The following is a 13,042-nucleotide window of genomic DNA, read 5'->3' as shown; positions in this document are numbered from 1 at the left end:
TTATTTATTTAATAAAAATAAAAAGTAATAAAAAAAAATATAAAGCAAATCGGATAATCTGAAATTAGGATAAAATACCTCGTTATTTTTTATGATTTTTTTTTCACTAGGATATTTGTTTCTTAGACAACACCTCATCATCATCACATTTTAATTAAAAACATTTTCTAACAATTTTACATTGCTGGTGTATTGTCATGAAGAATTTTTTGATAGTATTACCAAATTTGACCTGACTTAATGGGTTATTTTGCAGACCTCCAGATTGGGACTCTTTTTTTACCCGAGTTTCTAACTAAATTAGGTGGGAGTTGATTTGATATGATCCAAACTACCTGAAAAGTTCCAATATAACCCTTTCATAACTTGGTTTGATTTAAAAAATATTTTTAAGATGATGTTGTTTTAATATATTTTTTTATATAGCAAAACAATGATGTTTTAAATCAATCAAAGTCAACCCGTCAAATCTACAAATCAGATCATGAACTTGGTTGAGTTTAATAACTTTGTTTATTGAAATCTATTTTTTATTTAATCATATGACAATAAAAATAGATATGCATAAAAAAAACAACTATTTTTTTAATAAAAAATTATAAAGGGTTGTATAAAAAACCTGCTTATTTATGTCATAAAAAGAATGTCATATGGCTGCTTGAAAATTAAGTAAAAGTTAAATAATATTTAATAAAATAAATTAAAAATAAAATTATATGTAGGGCAATATATAATAGTAAGGGTAACGATTACAACCCTAGAATAAAGGTAACGATTACAACCCTAAAATAGTTCTGTAATATATATATATATATATATATATATATATATATATATATATATATATATATATATATATATATATATAACAAAAACAAAACAAAAAACCCGAGAGGACACCATTTTTTTAAAAAATAATTATTATTATGGGTTTTGTGCTTTCTATAACAAACATGTGTGTGTAAACATTTAATAAGAATATTAATAAATTCACTAAATTTATTTTATAACTTTTTATGACATAACTATAATTTTATATAAAAGAACAAACTCTATAGAAACTTTTGATCGAAGATAATACCTTAAATACTTTTAAAAAACTATAATACTCTTAAATTGTTTAAATAATCATCATACACTTATTTAATACATGTATAATTCCTATAACTTTTTTAATATGTTTTTGTTTTCTTTTTTTCATTTCATAACATGTGTTTCCTAATATAAACTTTTTTCCCCATTTATACTATGTATCCTATATTCCTTTTACTTTTCAGATTCAATATCCAATTTTTTTTTAGATTATAATTTTCAAATTTTATACTTGATTCAATTAAAATAAAAAGAAGACTACATTGCTCACCAGTTCCTCTGTAATTTGGAGGGAAAAAAAATCTCCTATCATTTTCATAATATTTTTAGCTATTAGAAATAAAAGACTTTGAATGTTTCTTCAAACTATTTTAAGTCATGGATGCTGTATTCTTTAATATTTTGAATATTCGAATAATTCACGTGCAACCCATATATCTAATTAAAAAAATAGTGTATTATTAAGTTAATTTAAAATACGGAAACCATGCAATTCTTGTCATCAAACTATATATATCACCGTGATTTTTAATTTTTTTCCTACATAATGAACGGATTTTTGTAAACAAAACTTGCTAAGATTCTAGCTGCCACTTCTTACATGTATATAATGCTTGTCTGAGCATAAAGTTAAGAAAGAATTGCTTTGAAATTTGATCACGAGAGTGACAGCGTACTTATTCACAATCGCAGTTAGTTGTGGTTCATCTTGCTCCTCTTTTTATATATATATATATATATATATATATATATATATATATATATATATATATATATATATATATATATATATATGTTAGGAGGTATTTTCGAGGCCTAGCTCTACATAAGAAGGCTCTGATATCCATGTCGATACAAGAATATTCATGAAAAAGCTTACATCTTAGTGCATGGTTGATGGTTGGCAGGAAGTTTAGATCAATTAAATTAAATTAAATTAAATTTGGAGAATTGATATGTAACCAAAACAGTTGGACAGCTGCTAAACCCACAAGGACTCCCTTTCTTTGTATAATTATCTCCAATTAATTTGTTAATTAATGTAGAAACTTGCTTCTTGTTCATATTGAACAGGATTTCGACTGTAGAATAAAAACTAGTCATTTTCCATCTGTAAATCTCATATCCCACCATCTCCAAAGTTTGAAATTGAGATCTTAACTGCTTCGCACTCTCTGCAGTTACTGTAGGGTAGAATATATAGTCGAAAATACTACAAATTAAATTTAGTAATGTTGAAATGATGAACAGCGCAGGATCGATGAGTGCAGATGTTTCCCTTTTAGTTTCTGTAATTATTATTGCTCTTTTTGGATGACGACTGACCCCTCGCTAGTAAATTCGTGGACTCTGGACAAGCTCCCCGTCCACACAATATCATTGTTATTGAACGAATCTAGGTTTGGGTCCTGTAAATTGTTCGAATCATCCATCAAACATTACAGGATGTGAAAACTGTGCATATATAGATATATATATCTTTTAATCAACGACCTGGCTGATATTGGCTAATATTAAGTTTAAGTTATTGGATTGAGATGATTGTTTGACATGATATCAGAGCTTTAATGATTAAGATGTCACGAGTTCAAATCTTATCATCTTTATTTATTTGATAAAAATTAAACACAAATTAATATAAACCTGCTTAAATTTTAAGCTCAAAGAACTTTCAATTAAGGAGGTGTATTAGAGAATAATATAAATTATATTTTTAAATCTCATTTAAAAGCTTAAGTTATTGAATTTAGATAATTATTTAACTTTATAAACAAGTTTTTCACTATCAGATCTTCTAATAGAAAGTATAAATTGATAGGTTGGTTGGTCCCATATACAGGTTCCTTATTATGTTGCCACCTGCAACATTATACACTACAATCGGCCTGCATATATATATATATATATATATATATATATATATAATCGTTGATGTGCAAGCTATGGAAAATTGTTACAGAAATCTAAAAAAAGTGAAGATGCAGTTTGAGCTTATGTTGCAGACAGGAAGAGAGGGAGAAAATACAAAAAACATAAGCGATATCCTGTCTGTCAGATAATATATTTATGCACAAGAAACAAAAACCATTTGGTACGATTGGTCCCTGATCTGGCTAACATCTGTCATCAAGATGCAGAAAAATATTACTGTACAGTGATTTATATATATATATATATATAGATCTAGAGAATTTACCTGTTTACACACTCATCATCTGGATCCTTTCCTTGTAGAACATGACATGGTAGTTTTATTCTTTACGATATCTACTTCGATTTTGATGTATATAAAAACAATAAATTCTAATTACCATGCATGCAACTCATCATCTGATCATCATTCAGAGTATGAACCGATCGGCTATACTTTGCATCACCTTAACCTGAGTAGCGAGGCATTTTATGTAGTGTGCAGTCTCATCCAACAAGCTGCAAATATGCATCGAATCCCCTCCAGGAACAAGCTTCCGAAGATTATCAGCACGGCTGGGCTCTCTTGAGATCACCTGCACCTTATTTTCCTTTCTTAGAACTCTCTTCTTCTTAGAAACCACGCATCTCTTTCTCAAACCAGCTCCCTGGATTCTGGCTCGGTTTCTAAGCTTGAAAAGAAGGGCTCGACTCCAAATTTTTCTTGGCCCAACTACACGAGCCATCGATCTATAAGCAGCGGTCTTTATTCTCCGAGCATTCCTTTTCCTGATCTCTTCATCATTTGATCGGAAACCGGTACCAGTGCCTAGTCTATCACTCCTTTTCACTTTCAGAAGGGATCTGAGAAATCTACGGGCAAACCTGTTCTTAATCGACCCCATGTGTGCTGTAGCTGTTACATGCTTTGAAGTCATGGCTGTAAACCGAGCTTCAAGGAGAGAAAAACCAGAGAAAACAGTGAAGGCAATATTAGGGTTTTATAGCAGGAATTTATATAGAAACTATAGCAGCAGGAGCTGTATAGTACCGTGAATGAACTATCCGGAAAATCCTAGTACTAACTACTAACTAACTCTGACACAAGTCACTTTATGGGGGTGAAAGAGGGACAAATGAGCATTTGAGATTGGATGTTAGGATTTTCTTCTGACACAAAGGGGGCCTCTTGCTTCCAAAGGACAAAAGCCAAAGTTCCATCTCTGACACTCGCACACAAATCAGCTCTTAATATTCTAAAAAGCCGAGGAAAGAGAGAGAAGGCTTTCTTCCATGGGTATGGAGAGCTAATTATGAGATGAGAGAGAGAGAGAGAGAGAGAGAGAGAGAGAGAGAGAGCGAGCGAGCTAATATGGAAGGAATATTAGATGAGAGTGGAAGGGATTGAATTTGGACGGCTAGAGAGAATTTTAGCCTTTATGTTTTCGGCACCTAAATAATTTTTTTCATCGATAATTTTTTTTTTCTGGCTCTTAGAGTACTCTTGAAATAGATTCCATCACCCTAATATTAAATCCTTCTTCCATCGAGCTTTAAATATATCATTTATATTTAAATGGATGTATATATTTTTATATATGAAAAAAAATATCCTTCTTATCATATTTTTAGGATTCAAACCTCCACAATAACAAAATTAAAACAACAAAACCTATTCACCATTAATCCAAAGCCTTTGTTAAATTTCATTATCAATAAATTTATTATTAAACTAGCTTCCTTGCAATATTATTAATAAATAATATAAATTATATTTAATGACCTTATTTAATAGCTTAAGTTATTGGATTGAAATGATTCTTTAACATAATATGATTTATTCGGGGGTTTTGCAGTATCAAATATTGATGATCAAGTTATCATAAGTTTAAATCTCATCATCCTCGTTTATTTAATAAAAATTAACCACAAAGTAGTGTGATCATGTACAAATTTCTAGTTTAAAAATTTTTATTTGAGAGGATATTAAAAAATAATATAAATTATATTATGTAATCTCATCTAATAATTTAAAATGATTTTTCGACCTATAACATCGACACTAAGTTGATATTCTCAATCAGACACATCCTTATTAATCTATTTACTCAAAAAAAAAAAAAAATTTCTCGTGGCTTCTCACAAGCCTTCTTACCAAGTTCATCTTTGGCCATAGTAAAAGTGTGCCGTATCTCTATTTCCTTAGGGGACGTGGGGTTCACGCCATGTCCGCCGTGTAATAAAAACCATGTAAAGAACGTGCCGCCCCTCTTGCTTTATTAATGGAAACGAAATTCAGCCAGGAGCCCCCACTGTTTGAATTGGGAAGAAGACGTGCCATGTTTCTAGGCCTTTGAGAACCAAGCGTTGAGTGCACTCGCCAACACGAAAGAAAGAAAGCAAACTGGCTCTTGTTTTTTTTTTTTTTTTTTTTTTTTTTTTTTTAAATTTATTTTTAAGAAAAAGGGTAAAAAAATTCCCTGTCAAAAAGGAATAGGGTTGGTGGGGCCGCCAAGGGCCAACAACCACATGATCGCACATGGTTCAGTTACCCACTTGTCTAATGGGAACCTTTTCCCCTTATCTAATCTTTGATTACTTACTTGTCAATTGATGCTTTTTGTTGATTATTTGTCTTAGCCCTCTTCGTCTATATATATATATATATATATATATATATATATTAGTAACCTCAATATGCTGCTAAATTGCTCGTCGACTGCCCCTGCCTTTCCTCGTAAGACATCTATATCCCGACAAGATAAATAGGTATCTCGTTATATTGTTGAAAGTACATTTTCAAACTATTTGTTAGTTGTTGATGAGTTGTAGTTCGATTTGAACCGGTGTTCTCTCTGTTTTTCTTATGAGATCTCTAGTTTAAATGATCAATCATCTGAAGTTAAAATAATTTTGATTACTTGCTTTCGAGTACTGTAATTGCAATATTATTTCTCAGGTTTACTCAACTTTTTATTTTTGATAATACAAATACAAATAAAAATAAACTACAAACTAAAATTTGTATGTTATTCTTGATAAAGAGTAATTTCTTTTGACAACAGAGTATTGAAAACTGGAGTTGTTTCTTTACTTAAACTAAAAAGCTTGCGAGGATAGATAATTTAACTCATCTTAAATTACTATTAAAAAATTAACAAATACAAGTGGAAATATCAATAAAATTTTTCCAGTGATATTTACCGACCAAACTTTCTCTCACTAAATCCATTGATAAACCTTAATAATAATATTTTTATGGTATATATCAAGGAAATTACAATGAAAAAATAAAAAATAAAATAAATCAACAGAGTATTATTGATGCTACTAACAAAATTAACCTGACAGGACTATAATTTGTCTGTGAATATACCAAAAGAAAACATACATAATTCTCAAAGTAAAAGACACAATTTTTCATTAAGAGAATAAAAAAATAGAGCAAAATCCATTATTTTCTTTCTTTGATACAATATTTCAAGGTTTATTTCTAATTAATATACGCACTCTTGACTACACCATCACCGTGATAGATGGAGTGGATTGGGTAAGTGAGGCTCTTTTTAATTTTTATAATCCCCCAAATACCATTTTTCTTCATCAAGGGATTCTTTGCGGCTTTGTTTTTATCTAGGTCGATCGAGTTATTTTTGTATAGGTTCAAATAGAATCAAAAGACATAGTTAATTCTCCCTCTTTTTGGTGCTTCTCGCTCTACTTTACAAAGCATATACATAGCATAAATGCTTCTATCCTACTATATAATAAAACTCCAAAAGTGCTTCCGTTGTCACATGGTCGTGTGAGCTATTGTGAACTTTAAGCTAAATGTCTAATTATGATTTTGATGTTCCGTCAAAAAAATTAAATTTAATAGTATTATTCAATGTTGGACCATATTTAAGGCTATCTAATAGGTTGGACGGTGAATTCATTAATTGACATGTTAACCCAAATTTATTAGGTAGTGATATTGTTTATGCTTTTAATTTTTAAAAAGTTGATGTTGTTTGAACAAAAAAATTTAAAAATATTTAGAGTTGATCTTATTAGATTATCAAATATTCTAGATTTGATCTGATCAATTTAATTGTGAGTTGATCAATAAAATAACATGATTTTTATCAAGTCAATTCTCAATATAATTTAATAATAAACTCGTATCAAACATCGAATAATAGCTGGATTTAATCCCTAATGATTTGATGCCTTCTCTTTCAATGAATTTGGCTTCTAATTCTTCTCTTTTGAAATTTCTCTTTCCTCACCAAAGCAAGCCTCATCATGTGGCGCTACAGCATTGATGTTAGAAACATCATAATCTCCACATATATAATAGGCATGTTGATGAGGTAGCATGCCTATCAACATTACCCCATCTCTGTCTCCTTGTAATTTTATTTTATTATGTTGTTAATTTATATTGATGATTAAAAAGAAAATTCTTTGAGGTATATATTATGATAATGGAGGATTTTGGGTTTATTTTACTAAATTTACATGTAATAAGATCACTTAAGTCGTTTTTTTTTTTTTTTTTCAAAATCAAATGCCATGTTTTCTTATAATAACAAATATTCAAGACAATAGCTATTTCTTCTTCTCTATTTTTCAAGCATTTTGATTTATATATAGAAAACACTTTATGTGCCAACCTAACAAATTGAATCACGACGGTTTAAGTCTTTTTTAAAATTCTCAAAACAAATTAAACATATATTACTTCATAATTTTTAATTATATCCACGAAAATCACAAGGTGCATCGTTTTTAATTATATCCACGAAAATCATTTCTAAAAGATAATTTTGATTGACCCCATAAAAAAACAATTATGACTACCCCACATTCAAAAGCCTACTTTCTCAAAACTTAGTGTGTGATAAGGATGTTCGGTGTAGTTTTTATATATAAAAAATAATAATTAAATTGAATATTTATTTTTTAAAAAAATAGAAACTGATTTAAACCGACCGGTTCGGTTTTGTTTTTTTATGAAAAAAACTAGTTTAACTCGATTTTTTTGTTTGACTCGTTTTTTTCAGTTTGGGTTCTGTTTGGTTTTTTTGGTTTCAAGTTTATAAAATTGAAACCGAATGGAACCGGTCGATTTTTTTTAAAATTTTAATCGGTTTAATTGATTTTTTTAATAATTCAGTTTTTTAGTTATTTTTTTTTAATTTTTTATTTTAATTGATTTTTTAATTTTTTTGCTCATAAAAGAGTAATAAACCCTAAAGTTTAGAATTCTGGATGTGTCTTTTACTATATATAAAACAAAACTGGGTCATAATTCTATCATCTGGATCTCTTAATGTGTATGCTGCTAATTGGCCCATGGACTTCTATTATCCTGTATGGCTTGGGCTTCAACTCCAATTTTTGTTTTTAATTGGGCTGCTAACTGAAAAGTGAAAACGCAGTGTTATAATCACAGGTCATCCAAGGCAAGTAAGCCAATGGGCCAGGAATTAGCATATATTAGGCCATAGGCCCAGACCCAAAGCTAATATAATGCAAGGAAGAGAGATAAAAACCATAAAAGCAAACTGCCCAAAAGAACGTATGGATAACAAATACAGAGTGTAAAAGTATTTTTAAATTTTTTTGAATTAATTTAAAAAAAACAAATTTTTTTTTATATAATTTTGGATAATTTTATGTGTTAATGTCAAAAATAATTTTTTTAAAAATAAAAGCAATTATAATTATTTTGATGCATTTCCAGATAATTTTTTTTAAAGTAACTGTATCACAATATAAAACACTAATTGATTAATAATAGCAGTAGCCTGAGCAGCAAAGGCAAATTAATTTGTTAAAAATGGAAAAAGAAGGGGTTAAAGTGATAAGTTAACTAATTTAGGAGTGAAATAATAGTTTGGAGTACTTTTAGTGACGTGGGATAAAATTCCCAACAGAAAAATTACCAAGCTGCCATTGCACTAATGGTCTAAATAAGAGAGCTAGGAATTTAGAAATGAAAGGCAAACCTCTCATCATAATATACATTATTGCTGAAACAAACACATCATTATGAAAGATACATGCACAATTTTTTCCTTTATTTCATTTTCTCTTTTATAACTAGCTGATTTGAACATCAAATAGATTGATGTGTTTCTAATTGCTTTTTAGTTGTTTTTTTCAAAGTACTTGTATATTTTCTCTTGTACTCTAGCGTAAAGTCATGCTTTTTAATTTTCTTGTTTTGACAATAAAAATAATATTTTTAAAAATTTTAAATTATTTTTTAATTGAAATTAATAAAAATATTTTGAACAGTAATTGCTATCCAAACAATCATTAAATATATCACTTTCATGCAAAATTCTTCAACTTATTAGTGTGAAAATATTTTATTTTTTTGGATGAAAGATTTTTTTTTTAATATTCCAGTGGACTAGAAAGAAAGTTTTAATATTATGATATACTAAATATTTAAATTATCATATTATTTTATTTATCACTTGTTAAATTATTCGATTGGTCGCATCACTAAACCATTAGGAACGAGAAATATATTGAACATGGAGAGTTCTTTATCAAATAAGTATTTCATCTCAAAAGTTTAAATTAATAGGTAAATTCTGAATATATAATTTATATTATTTTTTAATATATCTTTACACTTAAAATGAAATTTTATTACTTGAACATGGAGAATTACATTTGGGCATAAAATTATTTTTGCATATTGACAAAACAAAAACAAGATAATAGAGAAGATAGGACAAAGACGACAGCTATAATAAAATAACACATTTGGACCCCATCGTAGTTTCCATTTTCGAGCCTTAACCACCACCCAGCCCAGAATCGAAAGCAACTCCGGTGGGGGGCAGCCAAACATTCCCGCTAATGAAACTACCAACCGTGAACCTTTGAGCTTCTTCGGAGGTAAGCGAGCTATGATAACCGGGCCAGGTGACCCTGCCGGAAGTAGAGGAGCCGGGGCCTGAGTTCGAGTATTCACCATAATAGATTGACTTGGGGGAGGAGCCACCAGCCCAAGGAAACCAGCCCTCAGGATCTATTGAACCATCCAACAAGGACTGCATTACAACTGTTCTAGAGTACTCCTTCCATGGCCTACCAAGATATGTGACCGACTGCGCCTCTATCTTACAGTTTTGTATGGAAATGCCTGTGTTTTGATCAGGGCTAGTGCGACCCTGCGCCGTCACATAATTTTTCTGGCCTTTGCCGGAGTTCCTGGCAAAAATATTACAGCTCTGGAAAACCACCGCTGAATTACCAAAAATGAAATCGACTGTGCCATAAATGTCCGTTTCTCGATAGAATTGTCGTTTGGAAAGAGTATAGAGAGTGTCTTGATAACCATCGATGGAGCATCGGAAGATCACCGCTCTGTCGGAGCCAACTCGAAGGGCAACAGCTTGGTGCTTGCTCGGACCGGCACTGTTCACAAATGTTATGTCTTTCGCGATGAATCCATCCCCCATCACTCCTAATCAAGCACGGACTCATATTTAATTTGCACAAAAAACAAATTATGGCAAAAAATCAACAATTAATGCCCAGTTAATTATAATGCAATGCATGCGTCCCACAGTTCCGTTGGGGTGGGGGGAAGGAGATGACTTTTGTCATCCCCATCCCCATCCCCACGCACGCTGATCAATCTCAAAATTATTATTGTCTTGGCTCCAGAATTTTCTTGATACCATGCATCCAAAAATTCAAGATAAGAGCAGAGTCGGTTTAAATTAAGAGTTACTTTGGGTAATATTGATTCAAGACCTCTACCTAACAAACAAAAAATCTAAAAAATATTTATTAATTATATTTTATAAAATTAAGATTACTTCCACGTAACAAAAAAGCTTCAAATATAAAATGAAGATTATCTGACATTTATATATATATATATATATATATATATATTTAATATTTTAAAAAGTCTCGTTCATAGTTTTGTCATAAATTCAACGGAAACAGATAATAATATAACTTAAATAATAAAAGAGGTAAAATTTATTTTCTAGATTATCAAGATAAATCACCAGCATGTTAGGTTAATGATATAGATGATTTTTTTTTTAAATTTTTTTTATACAGACATGTAAAATTGTTAAGGAAAAAAAAAAACATTTCAAAAGTACGTAATAAAAAATACGTACCCACTGTGGCAGAGTCGTAAGTTGTGGAACCATCTGCGGCATTTTTACTACCGACAATGACCGTTTTACCCTTCCCATCGCCAACTAAAAGCACGTCCTTCTGCTTTGAAGGGATGTTGAGGTTCTCCTTATAAGTCCCGGCTTTGATGTAAATTACATTTCTACCCTCACCATCCAGAGAAGCCACCACCTGCCTGATCGCCTCCGCAATGGTGGTATGGGTCCCACTCCCATCCCTTGCCACCACTGCATGGGCTTCTATCTCTCCTACAGAAGCTTCTAGAAGCTTCCTTTCCGACAGGGATACCCAACTTGGGAAATCATTAATGGTATTACTTTGGTCCGTCAACAGTTTCCGACCACGAGGACTAGTACTAGGGAGTCCATAGCTGGACACATAAAGTGCAAGAGAGTTGCTTATAAATTGACTTAAGTTTTTTGCCATGGAATCTAATACGTCAAACTTCTCTAAATGAGTTTTTTTAACATTTTCAAGCAGGCTTTCTTTGCATGTTTCTTGATTGGTAAGTGCAGCACTAAGCCATGTCTGGACATCGTTGTGGGTGTGGGTAGGGTCATTCTTGCGATTGATGACATTAGAGAGTTGGTCCAAGGTATCATCAAGCAACTCCATGCAGTCTCTCATGCCACCACCAGGCAGATGAGTCATGTCAATCTCCTGGTAGGTTTGGCCAAGGAATGTGGTAGCGAGTTGGTCTATGGCTGAGTGAGCTTGGCTTGAGGTGAAATGGACTGAGTAATCAAAGAGTTCTTTCGAGGTTTTAGGAAGATCAGCATTATTATTGGTATTCAATGACAGGAGGAGAGATTGGCAGGCTGCTTTGTAAGGGGTGCCTCTACACGGAGAGGTATCAGTGGATGGTGAAGCTCCGGGTGCTGTTGTTGACCTAGACAACTTTGCGAAGTGAGATGGCAAAGGTTTTGAAGTGGTTGCTTCTGCAAAAGTAGCCAGGCAAAGGATTTTGATGATAAGAAGCATTGATAAGGCCGCCATGAACGAGGTTTTTTTGTCTCTAGGATTTGCATCGAAGAATTTTGGCATTGTGTACTTATTTGTACTTGTTAGGATAAGAGATTCGTAATGGATGCTTGAATACCTCAGACTTTCTATAGTATATATAGGAGTGACCATCCCTACAGCAGCATCCTTCTTGTACGGAAAAAATTCATGTCATGGTCACCTTAATTAATTATCAATTAGGGGAATAAAAGCTTCGAAAAGCTCCATTTTTTTTTTTTAATTTTTACTGCCATTATATAGAAGTATTGCTGGCTTAGTGATGTTGATGATGGGACCATTGCAGATTAATGAATTCCAACGCGATGCCATTGCAGTTAACCCTAGATCAAGGAAGTGAGTTTAGCTGCCAGAAAGTGCGAAGAAATTAATTAACCACGGTGAATAACACTTTTTATAGCAGGGACCATTCTTAATAACCTCACAGCTTGAAGGGTGGGAGAAGTCAACTTCTGATCATTTGGTCGAGTTCTGTTTATATTTGGTTAAACAAAAAAGAAGACTTATCAATTGAAATTCCAGGAATGATTTTATATTATATTCTTTAAAACTAGTTGGTTTTTTAACATGGTATTATTAATCAAATAATCTAAACCTCAGATCGATCATATATTTATATATTCAAGAGTACTTCAAGTTTGTATATTAGTCTCAATATTAGTTTCTTTCAATTACTCTCTCGGTGACTAATAATTGTATATCAGAAATACGACTCTTGAGTCACCTGTAGCTGATAAAAACAAAAGATGTTAACATCTGTGATCGCTGTTTGGCTTTCTTGAGTGCTGTTGTTCCTTTTGGGATGCATTTGATCAAGTTCTTGGTGACTTCTTGTGCTCTTGGGATCTATGAG

General features: G+C 31.5%; 2 protein-coding genes across 2 annotated transcripts; both read right to left on the bottom strand.

Annotated features, from left to right (window-relative positions):
• Positions 1 to 3,434: 3,434 nt before the first annotated feature.
• LOC118040588 (transcription factor IBH1) lies at positions 3,435 to 3,941 on the bottom strand. Its single transcript, XM_035047559.2, has one exon. It carries the CDS (start codon positions 3,939 to 3,941, stop codon positions 3,435 to 3,437), a length of 507 nt encoding a protein of 168 aa, XP_034903450.1.
• Positions 3,942 to 9,631: 5,690 nt separating this feature from the next.
• On the bottom strand, positions 9,632 to 12,277 carry LOC118040595 (probable pectinesterase/pectinesterase inhibitor 35). Its single transcript, XM_035047570.1, has 2 exons — positions 11,151 to 12,277; positions 9,632 to 10,477 (listed from the first exon to the last, which is right to left on the bottom strand). The coding sequence occupies exons 1-2, from the start codon at positions 12,211 to 12,213 to the stop codon at positions 9,804 to 9,806; spliced, it is 1,737 nt and encodes a 578-aa protein (XP_034903461.1). The 5' UTR covers positions 12,214 to 12,277; the 3' UTR covers positions 9,632 to 9,803.
• Positions 12,278 to 13,042: the final 765 nt, after the last annotated feature.

Source organism: Populus alba, chromosome 14 (assembly GCF_005239225.2).
Source record: "Populus alba chromosome 14, ASM523922v2, whole genome shotgun sequence".
In the NCBI taxonomy this organism is placed as follows: Eukaryota; Viridiplantae; Streptophyta; class Magnoliopsida; order Malpighiales; family Salicaceae; genus Populus; species Populus alba.
The sequence above is the reverse complement of the archived record's forward strand: the minus strand, read 5'-3'. Positions and strand labels throughout refer to the sequence as shown.

What these genes read in the sequence shown, in the direction of transcription:
- LOC118040588 (XM_035047559.2), bottom strand. Translation starts at nt 3,941, where the DNA reads ATGACTTCAAAGCATGTAACAGCTACAGCACACATGGGGTCGATTAAG.
- LOC118040595 (XM_035047570.1), bottom strand. Translation starts at nt 12,213, where the DNA reads ATGCCAAAATTCTTCGATGCAAATCCTAGAGACAAAAAAACCTCGTTC. An exon ending in TTACGACTCTGCCACAGTGG is followed by an intron (nt 10,478 to 11,150) that starts GTACGTATTTTT and finishes GTGCTTGATTAG; the next exon opens with GAGTGATGGGGGATGGATTC.